Source organism: Cardiocondyla obscurior, linkage group LG09 (assembly GCF_019399895.1).
Source record: "Cardiocondyla obscurior isolate alpha-2009 linkage group LG09, Cobs3.1, whole genome shotgun sequence".
Lineage (NCBI taxonomy): Eukaryota > Metazoa > Arthropoda > Insecta > Hymenoptera > Formicidae > Cardiocondyla > Cardiocondyla obscurior.
In genome coordinates this window covers 2,046,647-2,072,299 of record NC_091872.1, presented here as the reverse complement: position 1 = coordinate 2,072,299, position 25,653 = coordinate 2,046,647, and the positions used below count along the sequence as shown (strand labels likewise).

At 36.1% G+C, this 25,653-nt stretch overlaps 1 protein-coding gene and 1 long non-coding RNA gene across 4 annotated transcripts in view; one reads left to right on the top strand and one right to left on the bottom strand.

Annotated features, from left to right (window-relative positions):
• The window catches only part of LOC139105527 (dipeptidase 1), an 84,377-nt gene extending 59,434 nt beyond the window's left edge, over positions 1 to 24,943 (top strand). Inside the window, exons 5-12 of the mRNA XM_070661696.1 lie at positions 847 to 979; positions 4,438 to 4,588; positions 8,056 to 8,125; positions 12,314 to 12,490; positions 15,096 to 15,180; positions 15,754 to 15,829; positions 16,839 to 16,977; positions 17,381 to 24,943. Coding sequence (XP_070517797.1) covers positions 847 to 979; positions 4,438 to 4,588; positions 8,056 to 8,125; positions 12,314 to 12,490; positions 15,096 to 15,180; positions 15,754 to 15,829; positions 16,839 to 16,977; positions 17,381 to 17,470 — 921 coding nt within the window. The 3' untranslated portion in view covers positions 17,471 to 24,943. The remainder of the gene's footprint in view (positions 1 to 846; positions 980 to 4,437; positions 4,589 to 8,055; positions 8,126 to 12,313; positions 12,491 to 15,095; positions 15,181 to 15,753; positions 15,830 to 16,838; positions 16,978 to 17,380) is intronic.
• Positions 1 to 25,653, bottom strand: part of LOC139105533 (uncharacterized) — a 61,874-nt gene that overhangs the window by 31,133 nt on the left and 5,088 nt on the right. For all 3 annotated transcript variants that reach the window (XR_011546212.1, XR_011546214.1, XR_011546213.1), the window contains exon 3: positions 9,594 to 9,638. This is a non-coding gene — a long non-coding RNA (uncharacterized lncRNA). The remainder of the gene's footprint in view (positions 1 to 9,593; positions 9,639 to 25,653) is intronic.

The following is a 25,653-nucleotide window of genomic DNA, read 5'->3' as shown; positions in this document are numbered from 1 at the left end:
GAAGCGTCAGAAAGTCGTTCGTAAAATGCTACATACTGAAACGATGGCTCTCCGTTTTCCCCTGTCGAAAGGGAATTCGTTTGAGTTACACCAGACTTCCGTATTTCGTCTCGTCTCGCCTCTCATCTCTCTCGTTTATTTTTCTACCTTCCTCCTATCAGGATTTCCATCTTTCTTTTATTTTTCGCTATGTCGAGCGCGTGCCATCCTGCCTATTCGTGTCGTTATGCGATTAGTATAATAACATTGATTTCGAGATAGGACCGGTAGCGCGGGAATCGAAAATGCCAATCGCATTAGACTAGACTCGGAACAGAAATTCAATATTTACGCCAGTAACTCAATGTTAATTAGACCGCCGAGTAATTGGTAACGCTAGCTCTCCCAAAGCCTCTACGAGAGAGCGCGGTGAATTTCGGGCTGAATGCCGCTACTCTCGCAACTTGCCGCTTCGCGTGTCTCCTTCTCGATATTGATGTTCGATTATGTTCAACGACGCACATCGAATGCTCGACCGATCCAGGAATTTACTGAGTTGCGCGAACGTTTAACTCGCTAAGCATTTACGCGTAAATTAGGTAAGCACACGCAAGTTAGATCATTTTGCACAACGTAAGCAAAGATTTACAACCCTCGCGCTGATTTTCTCGAAAGAGAATTGAAAAATTATACACGTCCAAAGTATATTTTAATTAATTTCAGTATACTATTTTTACTTTGTAAAAAAAACAAAAAAAAATTATTTGTCAGTATATTATTTTTACTTTCTTGTCTCTAATCAAATTAAATATCTTATTTTCAATTGCATAAAATAATCTAACAATATAATATGCACTTTCTGTCCAGTTTTGGTCCGCCTACGTTCCTTGCGGTGCTGCTCAGTTAAATGCAGTTCAACTTTCACTGGAACAGATCGACGTGATTCGTCGACTCGCCGAAATGAATGCTCAACATTTAACCCTGGTTACCTCCGTCAAAGGTGAGAATTACATTAGTCCTAACTTATTTTGAAAATATAGAATAATCCGTTTTATGCGCATTGATTAGAGTACTTTGAAAGCAACAATTATATGTATACATATTTAATTATTTAATAAATAATAAATAACTAGATTAAATATAAACAATGGAATGTGGATATCGTTAAAAAAATCCGCGTTTTTAGAAGCGGTTTATTCGAACAAATCTTTTCGTACCTAAAAGAATCTTTGTGACTGCCGTATTATGTTATTAAATGTAACACGCTAACTGGTAGTAGCAATAGATATAAAAGCGACGGTCTTGGAGAAAGTTTCTCATCGGAACGATTCGAGAGGATAAAGGACCGCTATTAATTGCTTGACTTCTCCAAAGTTGAAGAGGAAAGTCGTTATTGGATTCGATTCGATGGCGTAACTTAGTATTATGGAAGATTTATCAACAATGAACAAAAGTATTAGGCTATCGGCGTAATCGACGGCGGTTCTTACTGATTCACGAGTCACCAAAAACGTAACGCTATTTGACGTAATAAGAATAATGCCTGCCGAACCATTGGCGAGTCTCTATCAGTTAAACTCCCGAATTAATTTGATATAATAATTCATTATCGTTAAATTTTAACAAATTATACGCATATCCGAAACATTTCATACAAATTAAAAAATGCTTTAAAGCTGTAACACCACGCAGCATTAATTTCTTTTAATAATCTTGTTATAAACTATTTATATGTTTATCTCAATGCACTAAAAAGAGATTATGAAATGTTGAATGCATATTTTCCATTGTATGATAAGCGTTTATTAACGTTGATGACTTGATTGAATCACCTTTACCTTTAACGAAAGCTCATTGCTGTTAAAAATTGATGAGTCAGTTTATCGTCTATTAACAAGAATTTACGGAATGCTGATGAAATCGATCAATGAAGAATAAATTTCATCGATATGCGATAGCTACTTTTACGATGTATCTACGAAAGAAAAACGAAAATATACCGAAGCAGTAGTGGTGCTAAAATAAAGAACAAACAGCGCCTGAAAGAAAAGAAAATGCCAAACAGGGGAAGATAGGATATACGCGAAAGCTTGTGAAAGTTTTTGCGACAAGTAACTCACTTCAGAAACCCGACTGCCATTTTCATAAGCTCGTTGAAATCGAATCGAGGTCGAGTGAGAAAGAGATAAGAACACAAAAATTTACGAAAACATGTACAAATGCTGCATTAACAATCGAAAAACAATTAAAAACAAAATAATAAATTCAAACATTACATACGGAATGATGAAAGATGCAAAGCATTTTTTACCACTGATAGATTAATAATTAATTCCTACTACATAACAATCTTATTTCGATATAATTTTAATTTCAATCATCGTGTAATATCTCGTGTTACCTATAAATTTAACAATTTCTTCAATCGACAAGTTACAGTTAATTTTTCAATAATAAAAAGTTTGATCCGCTCGCGAGAAATATGCTTACGCAATTGAACGCGCATATACGAAATCAAGTTACGCACACCGTTGAAATATAAAAAGGAGGAACGGGTGAAGAAATGTATGGGACTGGTATAGCCTCGCAATGGAACTTCCTACGAGTAACCCGGTCCGGAAAGCTGTCAGCCATTTTCATAAGCTCGAGAAACTTGGCCAAGTAGGAAGTGGAAACGAGGTCGCGGTACGAAGAAGGTAAAAGGTGGAAAAGCCAGCGACTCGTGCATGCGAACCTGTCCTACAACGGCGTCCCAAACAGACAAAAAAGCGTAATTTCGAAAATTTATCGCGTTGAATTTGACGAACCAGGTTAGAAGAGAACGCTGTTAATTAACAACTAGCACGCTGGTAGGTAGCACTAGCTCTGCTACACTCTGATCAAAATGCGCAACTATTGCACGTTAATACGATCAACGGTAAAATAAAAAATTAAATCTTAATAACAGTAACAAATTATAATTATTATTTTAATTTATTTTTAGAGAACTTTTTTATTAAAAAATTATGCTTTAATCATTATTAATTAATAATAAAACGAGAGCATTGTTAAGGCAAAGAATGTATTCATTTAGATTTGTTTTACTTTTTGAAAAAGGCAAGCTGCTTCCAAGCGAGCTTAGTTCAAAGCAGCAAGGTAAAGAACAGTTACAAGAGAAGAGAAGATTACAGCTTTTTAATTTTCGAGATCAGTGGCGCGTTACTCGAAAGAGTATATGCGGCTTTCTTGTATCAAGATAAAAGATATTAAATCCTATTAAATGCTATAAAATGCTTTACTTCATCGTAGGGCGAGTATGGTACGATAAAAGAATGAATCGAGCAGGCGCTATAAAAACTTGACTAAAAACTTTAGGTTAATATTAATTTATTACCGCAGTTTTTCCTTATAATTATTCCATGTTTTTTAATTATAATCTTATAGCCTCGGATTTATTCTATATAAAAATTTATGCAACCACATACATGTGTACTATAATCAACAGATTAGATTAAATTGTAATTATATTAGGCAGCAACAATAAATTGCCAATAGCGGCACAAAAAAATAAACAAAATATCGTAAATGTCGTAGGTGCGGTAATAAAAAAAAAAAAAAAAAACGCAGAGTGAGAACTTTTATTGACGAACGAATGGAAAGCAACAGGATGATAAAAGTTTACGAGTCTGACAAATTCGTCATTAATCCTGAGATTACAGGTATACATACATATACCTTTAATATTGCAGCAAAGCGAACTTTAAATCTAGGATATGCAGTTAAATAAATAACTTGCACGAATCGACATATACGATATAAAGTACGATAAATCAGCGGGCTTTAATATCCCATCGCCGTCTCTGCAGTCTGAAAGTTTCAATGAGGCGATCGACAGCACTCCCGAAAGCACTTCCGAAAGCGGATCTGAAAGCCGATTTTTACCGATCTTTTCATTCATTCTCAACCCGCCCAAAGCGCAACCGACTTTCCGAGATTCTGTCCGATCTCTTCACCCGACGAAGGTCGTAAATAATCTATGAACACCATAATTCCCACGATCCCACGGCCTCGCTTAATCTCATAAAGTGTCACTTTAATCTCGCCCGCGGGGGGAGGAAAAAGGGAAAAATTATAAGACCCGCGCCGACGGAGCGAGCACGACGAAAAAACGGACGAAACTTGGCTGATTCACGGAAGAAGGTGTAATTCAGCCGAGAGCAAAGTTCACCGAAGATGAATTCAAGTTCCGCGAGAGGATGAGCCTCGAATAACTCGTGTACTTAGGTGTTTCCCGAGGTTTAAATATTCTCAGTTCGGCAAGTTCATCGCGAATAGTGTTATCGCAGTTTTTAATTTCACCTTTACAATGTTAAATCATTATAACGTGGCAAACTTTTTATAATTGTAAAGCGGTAGGATAAAATATGTAATAGAATATTAATTTATTAAATCATGATATTATTGTGTGTGGGGGTGTAGGTCTTATCGAGGCGCATAGAGAAGGAAAAATCGCAAGTCTAATCGGAGTGGAAGGTGGTCACTCCCTGGGGAATTCCTTGGGTGTCCTCAGGACATTTTACGGTCTGGGAGCGCGATATCTTACTCTGACACATGCGTGCGACACCTCCTGGTGAGTATAAATTACGAAAGAGCGTACGTATAAGAATCTGTCTTAGAAATAATTAATCGCTACCTAAAGCTCATTGTCAGAAAGAGAGATAACGGACTTGTAATATTTTAGATGTTTAAATCGATTATCTGCTAATTTAATATAAAATTTTTATTTTTGATGCTATATTTCACGTGTCATACACGATCTAGTAAAGTTGGAAAATTGCAGATTTTCTCATTCACGAAATTAAGATTCTGCGGGGTGTTTCGCTTTCTCGGTATCGTTCTTGTCGCGCCTTCTTTTACTTCGTGCTCAAGAAGTTTCGCCGTGTACAAGCCGCTCGTTCATCGAACATCTGTTTTTTTCGGTTTTTTTTTTTTTCTTTTTTTTAACTCGAAACTCGTTGTGTTTCGTATCACGATCCACTCTTAGAGGCAAACCAATTCCACGGTTGATCGGCTTAACCGAGGATCGAAATAACCTGAAATCTGGACTGCCCGAAAGTTCTTTTCGGTAATTTCGAAAGCAGTGCAAAGCCGCCGCTTATTTTGGAACGCGTCTGAGAAAGAAACTTTAAGATGAAAGAAGAGTTCTTCGTAGAGAGAAAGAGAAGAGAATGGCACCTCTTATCAGAAAGACCTCAGAATCCAAAAGTCAACTTTGACAATTTAGCCTCTTTAATCAGTTACTGCAAAGACATTTCTTTAAATTGTTCCGACTCTATCTTCATATTTTGCTAGATTTTATTTGGCGTTACCCGTTTCGATCTACTACATTCGTTTATTCTAAAAATACATTTAAGAAATGAAGCATGTTACTTAACAAAACTACTTTCAAACATTACTTTGAAACAATACGTTCCAAGCTTTATTTACTTCACATATTGCACATATTACACATTTACGAGTAAAAATGCAAGATGAAAAAATGAAACGGAATAGGAACGGAAACGCTTTTCCTTCTTCACCTCGAACATCGATCTTTAACTTGGAGGTTTATGCATCCCTTGTGATAGCACATGCCGTGTGGGGTTGTAAATAAAGTCCCTGCTTTTATACGCCCGTTCGATTCGGGTCACATGAGCCGCGACAAGTTGCGTTTTCGCGAAAAATCCAACATTGCATTATTTGCGAGCTGCAAGTTACGCGGGCCATAAAACAAAACTACACGGCGCGCGAAACAACGACATTCGACTCCCGCACGACTCCGCGGTCGTTTAATTATCACGAGGCCACGGACGTTTACAGATCTTCCTCGTTGAAAGGAGATTTTATTAGCGACCGGCAAAAAAAAATTTTTATTCCAGTTTTCTATTTTTCTCTAACTTTACGGAGCTTCCCATTTTCCATTTTTTAGCATAATAATATTCACAATCTAAAGTTTGTGGAATATTCTTCTTTTGTTTTCTTCTCATGAAGCTTGGCAACGATCATTAAGTTACCTCGTCGAAATGATGCCGAAAATATGTTCAAAAGTATATTTATCGCAATTTTACTTTTCCATTTGTTACAGTTTGCATTTGTTTTATTTCTTTTAATAGTCAAATTTCGAAGATTAACCGCGTTCGTTGGCCGTATGTACCTACATCGCTGTATGTTTTATGAGCGCGAGGAATCATGCTCGAACCGTAATAATCTCACTCTGTGTTTCCTGCCACGCGAAATAGGATTTATGTCTCGAGAAGAGAGACGCTAGGTGCCTCGGTAGTTTTCGGAATGTAAATTACGACGGTGACCGCCAATGTTACTAACTCTAACGCCGTTTTAAGGTCGAAGTATTATACGACAATGGGCACCGACCTGGTTCACCGTACTCTTTTGCGATGTTCGCTTGCTTTATGTCCCCCTCGACGCCGTGAAGCTTACTGCAGTAAATAAGAATCGGGAGTCACGTCAGACCCCTCGACGTGCAAATCTTCTTTCGAATAGTACATATTTTTCTCTTTTGACCCACAAAATTTCCCTCGCTCTAAAATTACGTCGACTTTGTCTTACGATACGCACGATATAGAAAATAATTTTTCATCAATATTAAATCGAATTCTGTCAGAATAAAGAAAAAGAAAATAGGCTTTATAGTGTGAAACTTGAAAAAATAAGTATACAGAGTTTAAAAAAAATTCAAGAAAATATGTGAGATAAAACCAAAAAAAAAAAAAAAATTTATTATAATTAGGATAGTTAAACAATTATTAACAATACTTATAAGCTTTTTGTAATAAGAGATATTAATAATAATTGCGAGAATCTCAAAGGACAAGAAGCAATTTGAAACATTCAGAAAAGTGCGCGTCTATGAGAGACGCTTCTCACATAGAGCATATCTAAAGAAAGCTCGTAAAAATGCGGTTGTATCTCTGCGGCCTGAGATTTCCGGGATCCATGAGGAAAAACGTACTTTTATTGGGACAATATCCGAATTGCTTTCGGACGTGTACCCGGGACTTAATGTCAGTCTTTGACCCTATTCTTTCTCTTTCTCTCTCATCTTTCATCTTCTTTTTCCGTTTCTGTCGCGTGTCCTACCTTTTCTCCCTAGAGACGCGAGATTGTCGACCCGATTGAATTTTCTACAGTTTCTAGATGACGATACCGAATCATCTCTGATGTTTTCACATCTAGAAGCGAGAATTGACCGTGAAGAATTATCGGATTTTTGATACCATTCGTGCCTTTATACTACTTGTTTTTTAACCTTTCCGCATTTATTTTCTCAGTATTTCATATGTATTACACTATTCAACATCAATAGAAAAAAATAACGCAAAATACTTATCAAAACAAGTTATAATAATTTTTTTAACGATTTTTAAAAAGCGTGTATCCTTTAATAAAAATCTTATAAATATTTAGTTACAAAAACTATTAAACGTTAAAAGTATAAATAGACATTGAGATATTACATCTTTAAATTAATGGTAAATAGTATTTATCTCAACAAATATTTATCGGAAAATTGTAATTGCTAAGAAAAAAAGGGATAAAACCGTGATATCGATGATAATCTTATAAAATTTGTCAGGAAACTTAATTTAGAAAAAGAATTAACATAGTATTAAAAACAATTTATATAGTAACTCAAACTGTAAAAATTAACCGTAGCAAATAAGCATATAAAAATACGCTTACTTCCAAACGCTACAATTTACCTCCGAAAAGTTATATGAAATTTAAGTAAACTTGAGATTGGTTTAACGATTCTAAAGGTAACGTATATTTTCCCGATCGACATTTACTTTGTCATAAAAAAAGTTGCATTTCACAATAAATTAATTATGGTAGGTGTATGTTATAATAAATATGTTGCGTTAAATGTGTGTAAAGTTACAAGCCCTATAACCTTCAGAAAACATTGTTCCCTCCAAACTCTCGTCCAAAACTCATTCGAGGGAAGAGAGAGCAAGCAAGCGCGAGCACGCAGCGTGACCGCTGGATTTTCGCGGCGAGAGACGCAAACCGCCGTTCTAACAGACATTTTCTTGGCAGGGCAGTCTGTTCTGTTGGCGAGACGAACAACACTCAGGACTCCACGCCGGGCCTCAGCGAATTTGGGAAAGTGAGTCAACATTTACATTGTATGCTCCACTGCAGATTTACCTTTTTCAGTGAACAGGGAAATATCGCGTTCGCAAAAAAATGTCCGCGTGTACATGCACGTTTCCGAAAGAGTTTCCGTTTTACGGCCGCGGCCGGAGTTGCGCGACATTCTGCAGAAAAATAATACTGCAGACTTCCGACCAAGACGCGTCCCGGCATTATTCTGCGAAACGGTCGCACGACAGTTTAGATTGTAATTTCACTGTGAGCTCCGTCCGTCATAACATGAATATTGCATTAAAAATTTTCAGCTTTTTTTTTACAAAATTAACAATGCCTAAATAAATATTAGTAATATTCACCCGAAACACCAGGGAGTATTCCATATTGTTAAAGCATAAGTAACGTTCAAAATAATTTAAATTTACTTCTCTCTACGCGCGCAAATTATTGTATTACAAGTAATGGTATTATCCGAACTGAAAAAATTTAACTCTTAAATCATTTATTAGCGACAACAAAGTGCATAAATATACCGATAAGATAATACCCGCTAATTTCCACTAATAATTCACGCTTGTAGGTTAAAATTTCCCAACGGCTTACCCTTTCAGAATATCTAAATAAACGAGACGTCACGTCGCGCCGCGCCGCGCCGGCACATTACATCAGGGACGTTCCCAATTTTCGTGGCGGGATTTAGATCGCGGCTTCACCATCTCGATGGCTCGAATTATTTTTCCACGACGTAACCGGGGAAATGATCGTCAACGAACGCGCGACTGATCGCGTACGACCTACATTCCGTTTATCACTCCCGTCGCTCCGCCGCGTTCATAAAATTATATCCCGACCCACTTTCGCGCGCGTAGAATTCGTCGAGGGATTTCGAGCGTTAACGCACAGGTTCGGTGATCTCGGCGAGGCGAATTTCTGCCATTCTAGCGCCGCGCGAATCCCAAAATTCGTTCGAAAAAAAATCAAAAGAAACGAATTTCCGTTAGATCGTTCCGCATCGATTGAGTTTTTATTAAAATTCATAATCTCACGGCAACACGGTATTTGATTTAAAAGAACAAAGAAAATAGTGAAAGTAACAAATAATTTGGAAATAAATAAGAAGGAAATAAAATGAACGAGGTAAAGGCGTGAGAACGTAAATCAAAGAAATCACCTCTGCTATCTCATATCCTTTGCAACGGCTAAATCGCACATTAATAAATGACAGGTCTTCCAAAGAAAAATTCTATGCGCAACGCTAAATGCTTCGCAGTTTGTCATTCACATTTGCTCATAAAGTGTTAAATCGAAACACGGTTCTAAATTTTTGTCAATTAATTCACCCTTGCAAACTATCTTTTCTAATATATTTTTAATTATTTGTATTACGTACATAAATAACCTAAATAATTCATCATTTTTTTATATTTCGCTAAAAAAAACCATGCGCGCGCGTAGTAAAAAAAAAAAAAAGTCATACGACTTACCTACTTTGTATGAGCTTCAGCGAAGTTACAGATTTCTGTCGGTGTCTGTAACATAAAATAAAACATATTAATGTAGATATGTAAAGTAGTTAATAAAATTAAAAAAAAAAAAAAAAAATTAATAAAAAAAATATATATGATTTAATAAACAAATAATTCAGGCGTCACATCAATTTTTTACAGATAGGATATTTTATATTCAAGTACTTTTAAATTTATTTGTGGAAGTTAAAAATAAGAAGCTTAATTAATGGATATTGCAAATTCGACTGCATCATTTTTCAACACACGTGGAACATAACTATTGAAAAACGGTAACTACGGTTACAATAAATTATTTGGAAAAAAAGAATTTCCTGTACGCGCCGTATCACCCGTGTTCTATTTGTTACGCAAACGAAAAGTCGTGTTGCCTGGCGTGTCTCGATTGTCGCAACACACCGTTGGCGATATTGAAACACCGACGGTACAAAAGTGTTATTGCTGGTAGCCTGGCATCGGGCGAATATTTCGCCACGAAATTCCGATAATCTGCAAGTCCCGGAAGTAATATCGTTCTCTTCTTCCTTCTGTGACGTCCAAGTATTTTTATCAAAAACAATAATCCACTTCGAATGCGTTAACTTGTTTTCAAAGAAAACCACGTTCTCCTCTTTCGTCAAACAAAAGTCGATAATTGAAAAGAGTCACGGATAATAAGTAACTCATCGTAACATTTCTGTCAGAGCTTTCTTTCTACGCGTAGCAATATGCAATGTTATAGCCGAAACAAATTTTACGTGTCGTTTAAAACAGAAATATCGTCATGCCATAGCTCGTTCGAAAAGGTAAACGGAATTATCTGAAAATTTTCCGCGCGAGCTCGTGTCTCTTCATACAGTTCAGCCTTCCATAACGTCATGCCGTTGTTAATACGAGCATGCATCTCCGACGATGGACGGCATACGCGGCAAAGGGAGTTTGACTGCCGCGTGCGGACGAATGCGCAATTCGACCAACATTTTTACCGTTTTGTTTCTTTAGTCTGTTATTTCTATTCGACCTATATAGTACATTTTCCGGGCCCATTTATCAGGTGCGCGACTGCAGGCATGCACACGCACCCGCACACGCGCACGTGCACGCCTGCACGCATCTTGAATCATTGTTAACGCGACGCGGTGATATATTATGAAATTATAACGATAGCTCGCGGCGTTGTATTTGTCACGCCTGCAACGTGGGCTTGATTTTATTGTGGCTTTTGGATGTGACGATTAGTCTCGCCTAGCCTTGACGTGCGTTCGATACCCAGCAACAGGCTCATACCGCGAAAATTCATCGTTCGCCGACAGATGACTATGAAACTTTCTGATCTTCGAGAGATTGGACACCGCGACATTAATTAATCACAATAATTTTCAAATTAGTAACAATGTTATTAATTAAAAAATTACCACGATTACATTCAAACGGAAAAAAAAAAAAACAAAAATTAACGAGCATAATTGCGCGAAACAAAATTTAAGATTGACGCATATTTTTAAATATTTTTTTGCCTGTTTTTTAATATCGCTATTAAAAAAAATCCTTCTCCGATCGCATAATCATCTGTCTCGCTAAAACACGTATCAGAGATTGGTCTCAACGCAAAAACAATACGCGTCGTTTTCTACCATCGACGCACAAGGCTCCCATCGTTCGCATGAAATGGTGGGCGACGAGAAAAACGAGCCCTCACCCTTAATGCCGGATAAACGAGACCATTGTGATTCGTTCTTCCACTCCTCTCTGTTTCCTTTTCCGTTTACGTCGATTGTATTTTTCTAAATTTTCTCGCGATATTTATAGAAAATACGGAACATATAATAAGAGATTTGTTCTCTAAAATAAACGATTAAAAAATAAAAATAGGCAGATCAATAATGAGAAGTAATCAATCCTTTCAATTCTTGGTAATTATTTTTAGTAAACTTGAATTTAAAAATTAACTTTTAGCTATCCCGCATTTTTAGCGTTAATTAAATGGCCCGTTAATTAAAAAAGTGATATAGGTCAAACTGAAAACTGAACGAAAATTGAGCGCCAATTTATAATACTACGAGCATTGTTCCTCAAAGATTAAACTTATTCCGTTTCTAAGATAAGGAAAATAGATAAAAATTTACGACTACGGATATATTAAGCTCGAGTCTACCGTTCGACCAACCGCTAATACATTGAAGCTTTTTCCTTGCTATCGCATGATGGAATGGACGGTCGCTTGCGTTCCCGGCTGATGTTCGCTAGCCGAAACGCCGGCATTTCCTTCGTTTTCCATGATATTTTTCTCTCGTTCTTTCCTATCGATTCTTTCCACATGTTTTTGCGCCATAAATAGACGCACCTCTCAAAACCCGTCACATCCGATATTTCGATCACCTTAGAGTTGAGTACATTTTACGATATTTTAATTGCCACACTTTGCTTCCGTTGCAAAATATTTTCTTTATAAAATATATTCTTAAAGTCAAGCAGATATCTCAAAAATAGTTACGTCTGGAAATTATAAATTAATTGTAGATTTCGAAACGTTGTACAATTTTTTTTTTTTTATGTGCAATTTATTTTTTAAAGAGAAGTTATTCTATGGTAGTCCTTTTAAAATTCAATTCAATTCCCCTGTCTGTTTTATACATATACGATGTCCACGTGACTTTATGTAGATAAATATGATTTTAATATATTTCGTTATTCCGCAGGCAGTTGTCAGGGAATTGAACAGGCTAGGCATGCTGGTCGATCTTTCGCATGTCTCAACAAGAACGATGAGGGCGGCCCTACAAACGACGAGAGCACCGGTGATCTTTTCGCACAGCGCTGCCAGAGCACTGTGTAATTCTACCAGAAACGTGCCGGATGACGTACTTAGAAATCTGGTAAGTTTTCCACGTCGCATAAACATCGACCCTCGCAATCGAATGCAACCGGATTGCGTTTAAAAGAAAGGGCAAAAGAAAGTAAACGGATCAGTTCGGTTACACGGTCGTACTGATATTCCACACTTTTACGCGAAAGCAGGTAGCGAGCCAAGCGAAACGCTCTGCAGCAAAGGGGAGAAAAAAAAAAAAAAAAGCGATTGCAATATGTAGAGGCGGATTTATTTATTTATTTATTCAAGTCTCGCGGTACCGCGCGCGCATCGGTCAGTTAGAAAACACCATAGAGTACGAGTGCTCGCGTACAGAAAACGAATGAGATATTTCCCCGCGCTTACAAGAGACGGATAGAGAAAAATCAAAGCTAGGCACTCGCGAAAATGTAAACCGGCGCGTATGAAAGTTGCTGGCTGCTTTGTTCGGCCATACCGAGATTATTTGATTTCGGGTCAACGTACTACATACACCCACGAGGTCGGTTTTGATGCGGTTTAGTATTGGGGGTGCGACAACTACCCTGCGGAATTGCGATACGTGTAATATTTGAGAAGCAGCGAGCAATAAAATATCCGCAGCTACACTGTAAATGCGCTCGTCAACATCACCGATTTTGCGCGACTAGCGCAGAGACTGCGGTCTCGTAACGAAAAATTTATTTAATTATTTTGAATATGCTAATTTACAATTTCAATGCAGAATCGCAATTAGGAAAAAAGTAATGTTGAAATATTACTCGCGAAATATAAAAAGTATGTAAAAAGATATGATAAAATATCTGGTAATAGCAAAAATACGATAGAATTCAAATACGAAAAGAAATAACGCATACGCGTTAGAATAAATAGCTGCCGACAACTGGCTTTTATACATATATGTATATCGTTCGTGATGGTTTGAGTGCATGCAAAAAGAAATAAAAATGATGCAAAAGCAAAACGAAGGTGTGTGCACGGCGCAGTGCCGAGTGATTAAACGCAAGTTTTATCGACAGATCTGATATCTGGAAGTGAGATGCGTAACGTCGAAATTAAATTCGTAGCGTACGGGCGAAGTGAGGGGCCAGCCGTGTGCAAATCGAACACAATGCGAGAGTAGTTGGTGGTCCGTGTAAGTTGTAAAACGCGCGCAAATCAGTGGGAAGCGTCCGGGTTTGTATTATCAAACACAAAGTAACATCGGGCGCGCAAATTGTTCGAGTTTGTGCAACGAGATAATCGCAAACTATTCGCGATCGACAAAGGAGCGAACCTCTTGGTAGAGATATGTCAAAACGATTTCGAGCAGACGGAAACAGCATGCCGAAATAGCACAAGTGTGTGTTGGAAGTTCAAGGCTTAATCTGCGTTATTATCGATAATTCTGCTCACACAGACCACACCGCCAATTGGCGTTAATCCAATTGGCGCTAATCTCGTTCCCTCGAACCGCAACGCCGAAATTTTTCCTCATCCATTAAATTCGCGAGAGACATAAACGCGGTACGATAATTGACGTTTCATTAATCGCGTAACAGTTGGTCGAGGAAGAACTTAACGCGACGCTTCATTAAAATTTCATCTCGTTCTCGTGCCGTCGATTAACGATTGACCGACGATGAGCTCAAGAAACTTCAAGTTAACGGAAGTAAATTTAACTTGTTGCCGATTACTCGGCACTTGAAGCTTTCTCGCAAGGGATATGGAATGCAAATTTTACGCCTCATTTTACGCTAATAATAATTAACGTTTTATATTGATATCCCATTCTGGAAAGATTATATCGCCGCTTCGTATACCAATCCTCTTAAGATGCATCTTTAATTTGCAAAACAGTACGCGTAAAGTAAGTTAAGTGTTGAGTATCACTCTCAAATGAAAAACAAAATGACTAATTAATTAAGTATCATTATCCATGGCTTCTCGAAATTAACTCAACATCTTTATATCTACAAACTTTACTCTCTTCTCTCTCCGTGGGCGATCAATATTCCCTTAATTATACTCGCAGAACGAGAGGATGAGTAACAACGATCTAAGCTGGATGGCTTGTCCGGTAACGTGTTATTAACCGCGTCGTCCTGCTGCCCTAATTAACATTGCCCATGCAGTTTAAGCGGGGTATCAAACAGACTACGTGTTCCTTAAAACAGTTTTTCCGATTTTTGCTCAGTTGATTAATAAATGTAAATTGAGGTAATAAAGAAATTAATATATTGTATTAGTTAAATTGTAACTGATTATATTTATTAGTTCATCTTTCGTCGATATCTTTTTAAATCAGAATTTATTAATTATTTCCTTTCTAAAATGTCAACTTTTTAAATGCCATTACATTATTCACGTGACTCTTGAAATATATTTTACAATTACAACAATTCGAATAATTGAATTTAATTAATAAAATATTTCATTAATTTTGATATGAAATTTTAGACCATGCAATATATGTCCAAAAAAATTACCACTAAAATTTTAAACAGCCTTTTAAATAAATTTTAGTTAGGATACTGTATAATTTATATAGCTTTACTGCAAATGACTGCACAATGTATTTTCGTGTCATACGTTTAAAGATGGAAAGAAATACGATCGCACAGCATGTATGACATTAATGCATTTGTTCACAGGCTAAGAATGGCGGAGTGGCAATGGTCCCTTTTTATACCTACTTCATAACATGCAACAGCACCGCTACTATAAAAGACGTTATTGGTACGTGTAACGCTATTCGCGAAACTGTGCTAAGCTACAACCCGAGAGTTAAATCATATCGTATCGATACTGCATGTGACGGACACGTAATTACTATACACACCGTATTGTACGTCATTTTGATACGTTTTCCGTTGGATTTCATTTTTGGAGTCGTACTCTCAAAAGGATGTGAAATTAAAATAAAATAAAATAAAATAAATATTCACGAGATTTCTCGAATGAGGGGCAAGCATTGGCATGTATTGTATCTCAATACCGCGAGAATTTCGTAGTTTATCTTGCTCATTGTCAGTCATTTTTTAAGAGCGATATACATATGTTTGCTTCTATTTTAACGCTTGTAAATATTTGAGAAGGTACGTTGTCCCAACTATAACAAAACATTTTATTTTGACCATGCATGCATTGACGATCTCATAAACACGTTACCTCATAACTGCGTTATTCCCCAATCACATTTTATTCCCACAGGCAAACGTGCATGCATTTATATTAAAATATTTTATACTAAAATATTTTGCGACGCGCTGCCACGAGAACAGAATGATCAAGGCTCCTATATTGTTTCAGCACACATCAATCATATTCGAAAGGTGGCGGGGATCGATCACGTTGGGATCGGAGCGGGTTTCGATGGGATAAATTTGTAATTATTCTTTCACTATGTCTATTTTGGCGAGCAAGGCGAAAACCCTCAGAAACAATATCCACGTAACATTGCGACCGAATAAAAGCAATTTGAATCAATAACGTTTATAATTAATCTCATCGAAAGGTACGAGCCGCAATAAATCTGATAAACCCGACGTAAATATGTATTTAGCTCAGAGAGTTCCACTTTTATAACACTCGGGATAATTGCTTCGCTTGTTTTGAGAAGCGCGTGAATCCCGGGAGGTTAATTTTATGGGGACGCAAGAAACAATGACCAAGGAACTGCTTTTGTTCTACAGCTATGAAACTTTCACAAAGTGCCTATCATGGTTCTTGTAATACATAGTAAAATATATCGTTGCTAACATAACTTTCCATGTTTCTTTTGTAGCAGTAATCTTTCAAAATCTAACAACATATACGTACAAAATATAGCTTCTGATCTTTAAATTAAATATAAAAATACAATTAATTTATATTACGCACACATACATTGGGGTGCGCGTTGGTCATTAAATTAAAATATGTTGGTTAAACAGAAACGTTTCGTACTCTTATGATTATACATATTATCACTTGTTCAATTTGTAATATGCATTTTATAATAAACCAATTAATTATACAATTTTTTTATTTTTTATTTAAATTTAATATTTATTTAAATAATTATCAGACTATATTTGGAACTGATATGGAATTACTAAAGCTTTTAATCAGCAGTGTATAAAATTATGTACGATTGCAAATTTAACATCAACGCAAAAGAAGAAATGTAAAAGATTAATTTTTTTAACCCTAGATATGTCATTTTAACCGAAGTTTAATTTATACTGCTTCCAAAACACATGATTCAATCCTTATTCAATTTATTATTACGATGCTTTTTCAAAAAATGAATGTAACGTGCCGAGTGTAGGAAACTTATCGTCGTTCTCTGAGTGTTACCGCGAAGCTAAGTTAATAAGATCGTTTGATCCTCATGAGATTTGTCTCTTTTACAGTACTCCCACGGGTTTAGAAGATGTCTCGAGGTATCCGCAATTGCTAGCTACCTTGTTGGAGGACCCTACATGGACGGAGAATGATATCAAGAAACTAGCCGGCCTCAATTTGCTGAGGGTATTCGCAAAAGTCGAACAGGTACAGCGATGCTTAGTTGATTTTTAATTCGCTACCGCGCCCTGTTTCCCTTACAATTATTATTGTACGGCAGTTGTAAACAAGAAACGCTTCAATTTCCTAAATCGAATAAAAAAACACATAATCCTACGCGACATCCGGAAGCTGCAATTCCGGATATCTGACTGCGATTAATCGCGCGAAGGCGTTGAATTTATGCGTTATTGGACGATTGTCAAAATTTAACACTCTTTTTTACGCGTGTACCTAACACATTAAACGCGTTATACAATATACATATGTATAATCTTGAAAAAAAAAAAAAAAAAAAAAAGATCCAGAAATGGTATCAAGCGAGAATTAATTTCGTTCTACGTTTATTTTATCTTCTTGCAATTTGCAATTACTATCTTTCCGGTAATAGGTTCGTGACGAATGGCACAGAGCGGCAGTATTGCCTGTGGAGAAGATCAGCCCGCCAGACAACTCGGCCTGCGTCTACGGCGCGTCCTGATCCTCTTTAAGGACAATCGTACCGGGATTTCTCGACTTTGTGCGATCGCCGAACATCCTGCAGGTGCCGCAGTATTATTGGAGCCTGTAAAGGCGCGTGCCCCGAATCACTAAAGAATCCGTAAGAAGGCTCCAAGAATATCTTCCACGGAAACGACCGACCAATTTACACCGAAAGAACTGCCGACTTCTATCTACTTCAGGGACTCCGTCGCGCCTTAACGAGAGATGAAGATTCAACGCAAAAATGCGAGACCGGTCCTTCGAAATTAATGGCGTCGAGAATCCTTCAGAAACACCTTCGAAATGAGCAAATTCGCTCGTCTGCGACATTGTTTCAAAGAAGATCTCAAACTCCGTCAGCGACAGTAAATTGCGATCACATTTAAGAAATAATTATCCGCTTATAAACGTCATTTAATTTTCTGGGATTAAACACGAATTTAGTAACCTCATAATACTAGAAAAAAAGTGAATGATTGTTTTTAAATTCAATGCTGCTTTCTGTATTTTTTGCAAATTATTCAGAATAATTTTAAAAGTTATTTGTCAGACATTTCCGTCCGGACTTTAAACTTGATTTAATAATCCAAACACATTTATTATTTCTCAATTTGCACTACGTTGAATCGTAAGCCTTATAACAAACGCTGTTATAAAATTTATCTTAAAATTAAAATTATGAAAAACGTAAAAATTTGAAAGTATAAATTATTTTATAATTTTGCTTTATAAGCTGCAAGTTTCCACTCATTAAAATAAAATCGCGAAACATAAATCAGTTGTTAGCATAATCAATTTATCCGTGTCATTTTACTAATCGCAAAAACGCTTGGAAGGATTCTCGAAAACATTTTATCGGAAGAAAAATTAAAAGGACATATTCTCAATGTACATTTAGTACCACTTACTCGGTCGGCTGATTCTCATATCATGCTTTCAATACATGCAATATGACGTTTGTATATTAAATTAATAAAACTCAGAGTTAAGCAACCATATTTAACGTTAAATTTGCAAGAATATGCGCGATAACTATACGTGATTGAAATTCCGTAAAATTTCTTGCATTTAAACTAAAAGCCAAAATATAAATAGTTTGAGTGGAATATCATCTTGGGCGTTATATTTAAATCGTTCCTTATACTTCGACCAGAGAACGATCGACATCACTGTTATACACCAACCAGAAATAAGTCGTACTTTTATAATTTTTAGATGATTTAATGATACTATATTAAAAATATTCTACGCGTCCTGAGAAATACTTGAATTTATCATATTAAATGTACTCGTACTGCTTATATACTCGGTTAATTTTTTTAAATTCAAGTTCATGTTTCTAGTACAGCACCTTGAAAAATTTTATTATTTCTTTTGTATCGCTAACCATCGTAAACATTTTTGAAATTCTTAATCATTAATCCCTATCTATTATTTGAGCATTATTTTCCAGAGATAAGCAAATATATGAAAGACTAGTCATATCTAATCGCTTATAGATTTGAAAAATTGTTATTAATATTTCAATAATTTTTAAGATAAACGACTCTAAATTCGTGAATGAATTTGCCACCAGTGGTGTCTGTCAGTGTAATTTTGAAAACGCCTTGTACATGAATCAGACAAGTGCACTTATAATGTGCGAATATAACGAAATCTCCCAAAGAGGAAAGATTGACAATGAGAGTGCGAGAGAAAGAGAGAGAGAGATTAAATTTCTAATTAAAGCTTCGAAGAAAAGCTCCCACGCGTCAATAAAAAGAAGATAGAAAAAAACAAAACCACTCACTTCATAACGAATTTCTTATAATTGATGGAAACGCAACTAAACGAAATTTCCCGTTGATTACGTATCAATTCCATTTTAATCTTTTAAAAATTGACTTGCTATTTTTTACAAATATAACAAACACATGCAATCGATAATAACAACGCTTGTAATTGAATCACATCGCCAAAGAACATCGGTTATTATCATCGAAAGTTTATTCGTTGCTTAATTACGCTTACGATACGTGTATACATAATATAATTCGTTGCCGATATTAAATCACTGCCAAATCACACTTATATTAAACTTGATCAACATTTTGACTGACATCTATGACATCCTCGGCTTCGGGAATATAAAAAAAAAATGTAACCTTACTCCAATTAATATTCCAACAAAATTTCTTACAATAATTTACGTAAATTCCTTCAAACACGCATAGATAAGCGTCTCGAAACGTAATAGACTGGCTATTATCCTACTTCGTAATACAATTTTTCGCTTGAATACCAACACTGTACGTTGTTACAATTGCATCAACCGTCGTCCTGAATCGTCCTATAGCCACAAGTGCTTTGAGAACAAAATGTTGATTTAACAAATCACTTGCAACGCGTAACGCGACCTATACTCTTCGGAAGCCGTCGCTGATATGCAAACCATTCGTTTTGAAAATGGCGTGTAATAGTTTTCAGAAGTAGAATTTATAAAGACAGATTGCACGAATTTATTATATGCCAAAATTTAGAATGCATCAAATTAGGTCTTATGCCATTTTCAAAATTACATTACGACCAAAGAACTTTTGGATGCGTCGCGGATAGTTTCGTGACTTCTCTCAGGGTTGTGATATTTTCCGCGGCCTCGTAAAACATTTCGTGCTTCCATCTAAAAGAAGTCGGGGCGCGTCGCAGAAGGGAGATAATATAGTATTGTATATTGTCGAAAAAAAATCGCACGATTATTACAAGTCAAAGACGTGGGTTCGTTACGCTCGATAACTCATTAAAACGATATAATAGTCGGCTTAGCTACAGGACGGGATGCTCCTTGACGGAAAAGATAAACTTCGTAGGGGCTACCTCTAAAACGAGAGTCTCGAGAATACGAAAAAAAGATTCACCGAAACTTTTGGTAATATAAATATACTTTTTAATTTCGTACCTTATTACAAATCACACATAGTCTTGTAAACGCTTTTATAGCTCAGAAAATTTATAGTAAGGTATTATAACATTTTATCCAGCTCAATCGACCGTCATACCGCTTTAATCGAATCACCTACAATGCCTCGGCATCGTGAGATGAGAAGCGTGCGTATTTCGTCGAGAGAGATGCGCCGAGATTTTCCAATTACGACTTTGTTAATATCGCATTAAATAATTGTATTTGTATTGAAAGGATAGATTTATAGAATGACGACGATAAAAAGCGTAACTTGGCGTGGACCGTACATCCACGTGAAAAACACTCATTACGCGAAAGCATACCGCGCGTACACATATTTGTGAGAACAATTGATGCCTTCGACGATTCGCGGCGCTGTTCCAAAAGCTACGGGATTTTCGTCCGTACGAACTGTCAGAAAATTAGACTCTTGACGAAGAAACATGCTTTTACAACGCAAGAAAAAAAAAAAAAAACATGAGTTTAATAAACTTAATTGTTAATTAAAAATATATTGTTAACCGTACGTTCCCCGGCGAACACTTAAATCTCGATTCAGCAAGAAAGGCGAGTTCCTTTTTTTCCATTTAAAGTAAAACTATCAGCATGCATTTATCCCGAAGAATCTAGCTAATGAAAATTATTAAAATACCAAAAAAAAAAAAAAAAAAAAAAAGAAGTTTACTAATTGATATTAGAGAGTGAGATGCAGTTCCCTTTTACATAAATTTTAGCAGCAATAATGCAATTAATCGCCAGATAGTCTACTGTTAAGTAGCATAAACGACCAATAGGAGGATACGTATAATTTCTAATTCGTACCGAATAAGTTTAACGAGTACGTAATTACGGCACTTTGCTCAATACCACCGATTAGGACATCAGAAAGACACACACATACCATACCGTTCTCTCCTTAGTATTTCCATAATATATACCTCCGTAAACTTAACTACGTTTAGGTAAACAAACTCGCGGCCGTGTCACGGTTATTCTTTATAAATGATTTATGAATTTCCTCTCCGCGTGAGCAACCGCCGAGATAAACATTGCGAGACGACTCGTGAGAGTCGAGAAGAAGACCGTAGATAATTATTTCGAGTGTGCATGAGTGAACAATATATATGAGCGAAACAAGAAAGATGTATTGTAAAATAAATATAAAAAAAAAACAGAAACAAAAAAAAAACAAAAAAAAAACAAAAAGCAAAAAAAAATTGGAATAATTTCGAGCGTTTCGAGAAGGTGGACGCAAAAATTGTATCCGAACAACGTCAATTATTTATGTAGACGAAATAAAATTTATCGATACGCCCGTGCCTCGTATCGTTTTGACAATCTATAAACTTTTGAGTTCAAACTCGAGGTAACACTTCCGCTTACGTTCACAATCGCGTTATTACTTGCGAAAAAGACCCAAATAATCTAATAAAGTCTAATTAAAAAATATATACATATACATATAAGTATAGATAAATGTTAACGTTCTTTTCTCGAATGGCTCGATCATTATTCTCCAAATAGATCAACGTGTTCATTTTGTAAAATCGAAAGTGTGTATACACTTAAAGAACAAACACAGCAACCGTGAATGTTCGTCGATGATGTGTGTTGGAGTGTTATTTTTGTAGCCATTGATTTGTTTGTGAATGTTCGCGTACGTTGTCCGTTCGGTGTTTAATCCCTAAGTGTATACACACCTAGACATGTAGAGCGATCGATTACGCATGCAAAATAAATTTCATTTTTTTTTAAATACGTAATTGTCGCCAAATCGAAAAAAGAGCGAGAAAATTAGAACAGCGTGACTGGGAAAAAGAGATCTTAGTTATATGAACCTTAACGTATATACCAACACACAACTGCCTAGAAACTCAGATTAATAATATACATATTGTACTTATTGCATTATATACAATTAATTAAAAAAAAAAAAAAAAAAAAAAATGACATGTCTAAGCGCACAACAACGAGCGAATTTGGCAGAACAAGAGACGTGTGAATAGAATATATCCAACCACGACCGAAACGTACGTACAGTGTCCCAAAATCGCCGGAACATATTTCAAGAACAGATATTACATGTGACTAAATTACAAAATAATAATTAAAAGACAAGAGTAAGCAGCAAAGAATAAAATAGTTGGAAATTCAAGCCGGTTTTACTTTGATAATGTTTGTGATTGCCGCGATTTATCTTTGAGGATACTTGAGTAAATTGCGGCACAACAGTGTTTTTCGTAAAGTTTTCCCTAAAGAAATGTCAAGTCCGCGAGTGTGATAAGACTGTCGTCGAAATACGTACTGATAGTTTCGAAACGCACCGTACGGAAGACAGAAGGAACGAGGCAGTTTCATAACTACCCTCGAGAGACCATAACGCGACACGTTTCTGACCGTAGCTACGATTTTTCACTTCGTCTGGCGAGAATAGTGCACTCCCGACCATTTACCGCGAAACAAGTTTTGCGGTCGAACGTCGATACATCGAGCGATGCGAGCGAAGACAAGCGTCGACCGGTCTCCCGAAGTAAAGTTTGCTAGTTTTGAAAAGTTAAACGCGTCCCGCAGGGATCCCACATTGCGCTTCTCTCGGCGCGTCTATAATGCAAGCGCAAGGAAAATCAGTTGCCGCGACACCCGCTTGTCAAACGCGTTTCCTTTTTTTTTTTTTTTTTTTTTTTATTTTTCACAGAGACTTCTTGAGACCGCAAGGGCTTTTTCGCCAGCCAAAGCTCATCTCGATACTTTATTCGCGTAAAATAATAATTTTCCATTCGCAAAAGATATATGTTTTATTGACCCTCGACGTGAAAAAGTTCAAGGCGAAGTAAGGCGATCGTTATCGACGTAAACGAGTCGAATTGATGTCGAGTGACCGTGCAAGTCGAACCGAAAGGGGAAAAGCAGTAAATTTCCACGACCAACTTCGGCGGAGATGCGACGTGAAACTTTCGCCCGCTCGCGTTTTCGATTTATCGCTTTGTCGAACGCTCGAGACGAATCCTAGAAAAAGGAGTGACGATAGAGCGAGTTAAAGCACTTTAGAAACAACCTTTCTGAAGGGCGTCGCCGTTAATCGCTGCGAGAATAATCGCTCGGGAATAAGAAGCGGAATGGGAGGCGTTTAAAGGGAAATCTCATTATCAACAAATACAAGTACAATCAGCAGGATGCCTCGAGCTGTTCGATGACTATGTACAGCGTGTAAAAGTTTTTAGAAAAATTTAATTATACGGTGGGATGAGAGGAAGAAAAAGAGTGTATGATGTAGAATGAAAGAAGAAAAGCGAGAGAGACTTGTGTGACCCGTGTAATGAAAATTGCAAATAATTAATGCACGATGGGATATTAAAGACGCTATAAAAATGCGAAGATGATAGAGAAAGTTTTAATAAATTAATTCTTAACGCTATAAAAAGACAAGAGACACCTATTGATACCTACTACCTAAGAAGCATAGTGTATATACATATACACATTTACACAATCAGAGAGAAAAGGAGGAGAGAGAAAAAATGAGAAACATAACACATGTACATGGTATCCTATGAACGTAACCATAAATACAATATATACCGATATGTGCGTAATTACATTAATATCTAAAACAAAGGCATCGATGTACTTGCGGACGTAAAACGTGCATGAGATTAACTCACTTGCTATTACTTTATATGACAACAGATAAATTATATACTATATTCATAGAATATTTCAGAACGTTATCGCTATTTTCTTTATTTATCAAATGTTTGATTAATTTTTAACCCTACTTGACCAGAATTTTTTTATTTTTTTTTAATATTAGACACTTTAGGGTGTTAGATACTTGCTCACAATTAAGTAAGACTATTATATGATAATAAATTATTCTTTCATAGTTTCGTCTAATTTAATCACTATTAATATTTCAATATTTTTATTAAAAATTGCCGAAATCCAAATTGATCGAAGAAATCTTAAAGAAATAAACTAGCGACAACTCTGAAATATTCTGTATGTAACAAAAGAGAGAAAAAGAGGAAAAAGTACGATTGTATGTAAAAGAATGTATGTATGAAGAGACTTGTGCAAAAGAATGCTAAGAGAATAGAAATTAATTCATCGAGAATTTTTTTAAAAAAGGTTGGGCAGCGTTTTTCGAGCGCACGCTCATCGGTTCGATGAGAACTTAGGAAAATATTTATAAATGACACATTTACTTGAGAAAAGTTTTAGTTAGAGAGTAAAAAAAAGTAAATTTAGATCATGTATAAACTAATTTTAGAAATTTTGGTTGGTTTGATGTTAGAATTGACCCGGGAAAAACGTCGAGTCGATCGTCATAGAAACGCACGAATTGCGGCAATAAAATCGAATCGTACCACTAATGAGGTCGTATGCGCGTACAATTAAAGTATCAGACTCTTATCGCGACAGTTTGCAAAACGATTTCCCCTTATACTTGCGCACTAGCTTGTTAAAATGTAGCATAACTCGGCCTTCGCGATTGTAAGCGGCTTTACATTAATTAGACGCGCTTGCTTTGCTTTGCTATAAAACTCGATTTTACGATACACTGTACACTTGTATAAGCCATTGTAGCAATCAGCAGCATTTCTACTCGATTTCTTATTATTGAAATAATAGATTGTTGAATTTTTAGCACATACGTGTATAAGTAAAGAAGTAAAGATTGTTACAAGTAAGAAAAAGGTAAGCGTTAAAGAAATGTATGTAAAGAGATATCTCCCAAAAAACCAAGTTTGCAAATATCATGAATTAAGCGCCATTTTACGGCGTATAGGCCAAGTTATTAAAATTATTAGATAATCTTGCAAACTTGAATTAACAAATGCGAGAAGTGATAAATCCGCGACCTCGATAAAAAAAGAAAGATTCGATTTTACGTGTCGATTATTAAAAAAAAAAAAAAAAATAAATAAATAAATAAAAATAAAAAAAAGAAGAAGAAGAAGAAAAAAAATTGTTACTTCGCGCAACGAAGCGTGTTTCGCGAAAAGCGGACAAAGACGATCGCAACGGCGATGATTTTATCTACGTTAATCTAGAAGACATTGCTGGAACAATGATTTGTACGCCTTCTATGAAGGACCCTAGAGTATATTACGTTACCTAATACTCGTAAGCACACATTATCTAATAAATATTATTTACAAAATCAATTTTAAGGTACTTAAATATTTATTTCGTAAATCCTTGAATATTAAAGTATTGCAATTAAATAAATAATTATCAAG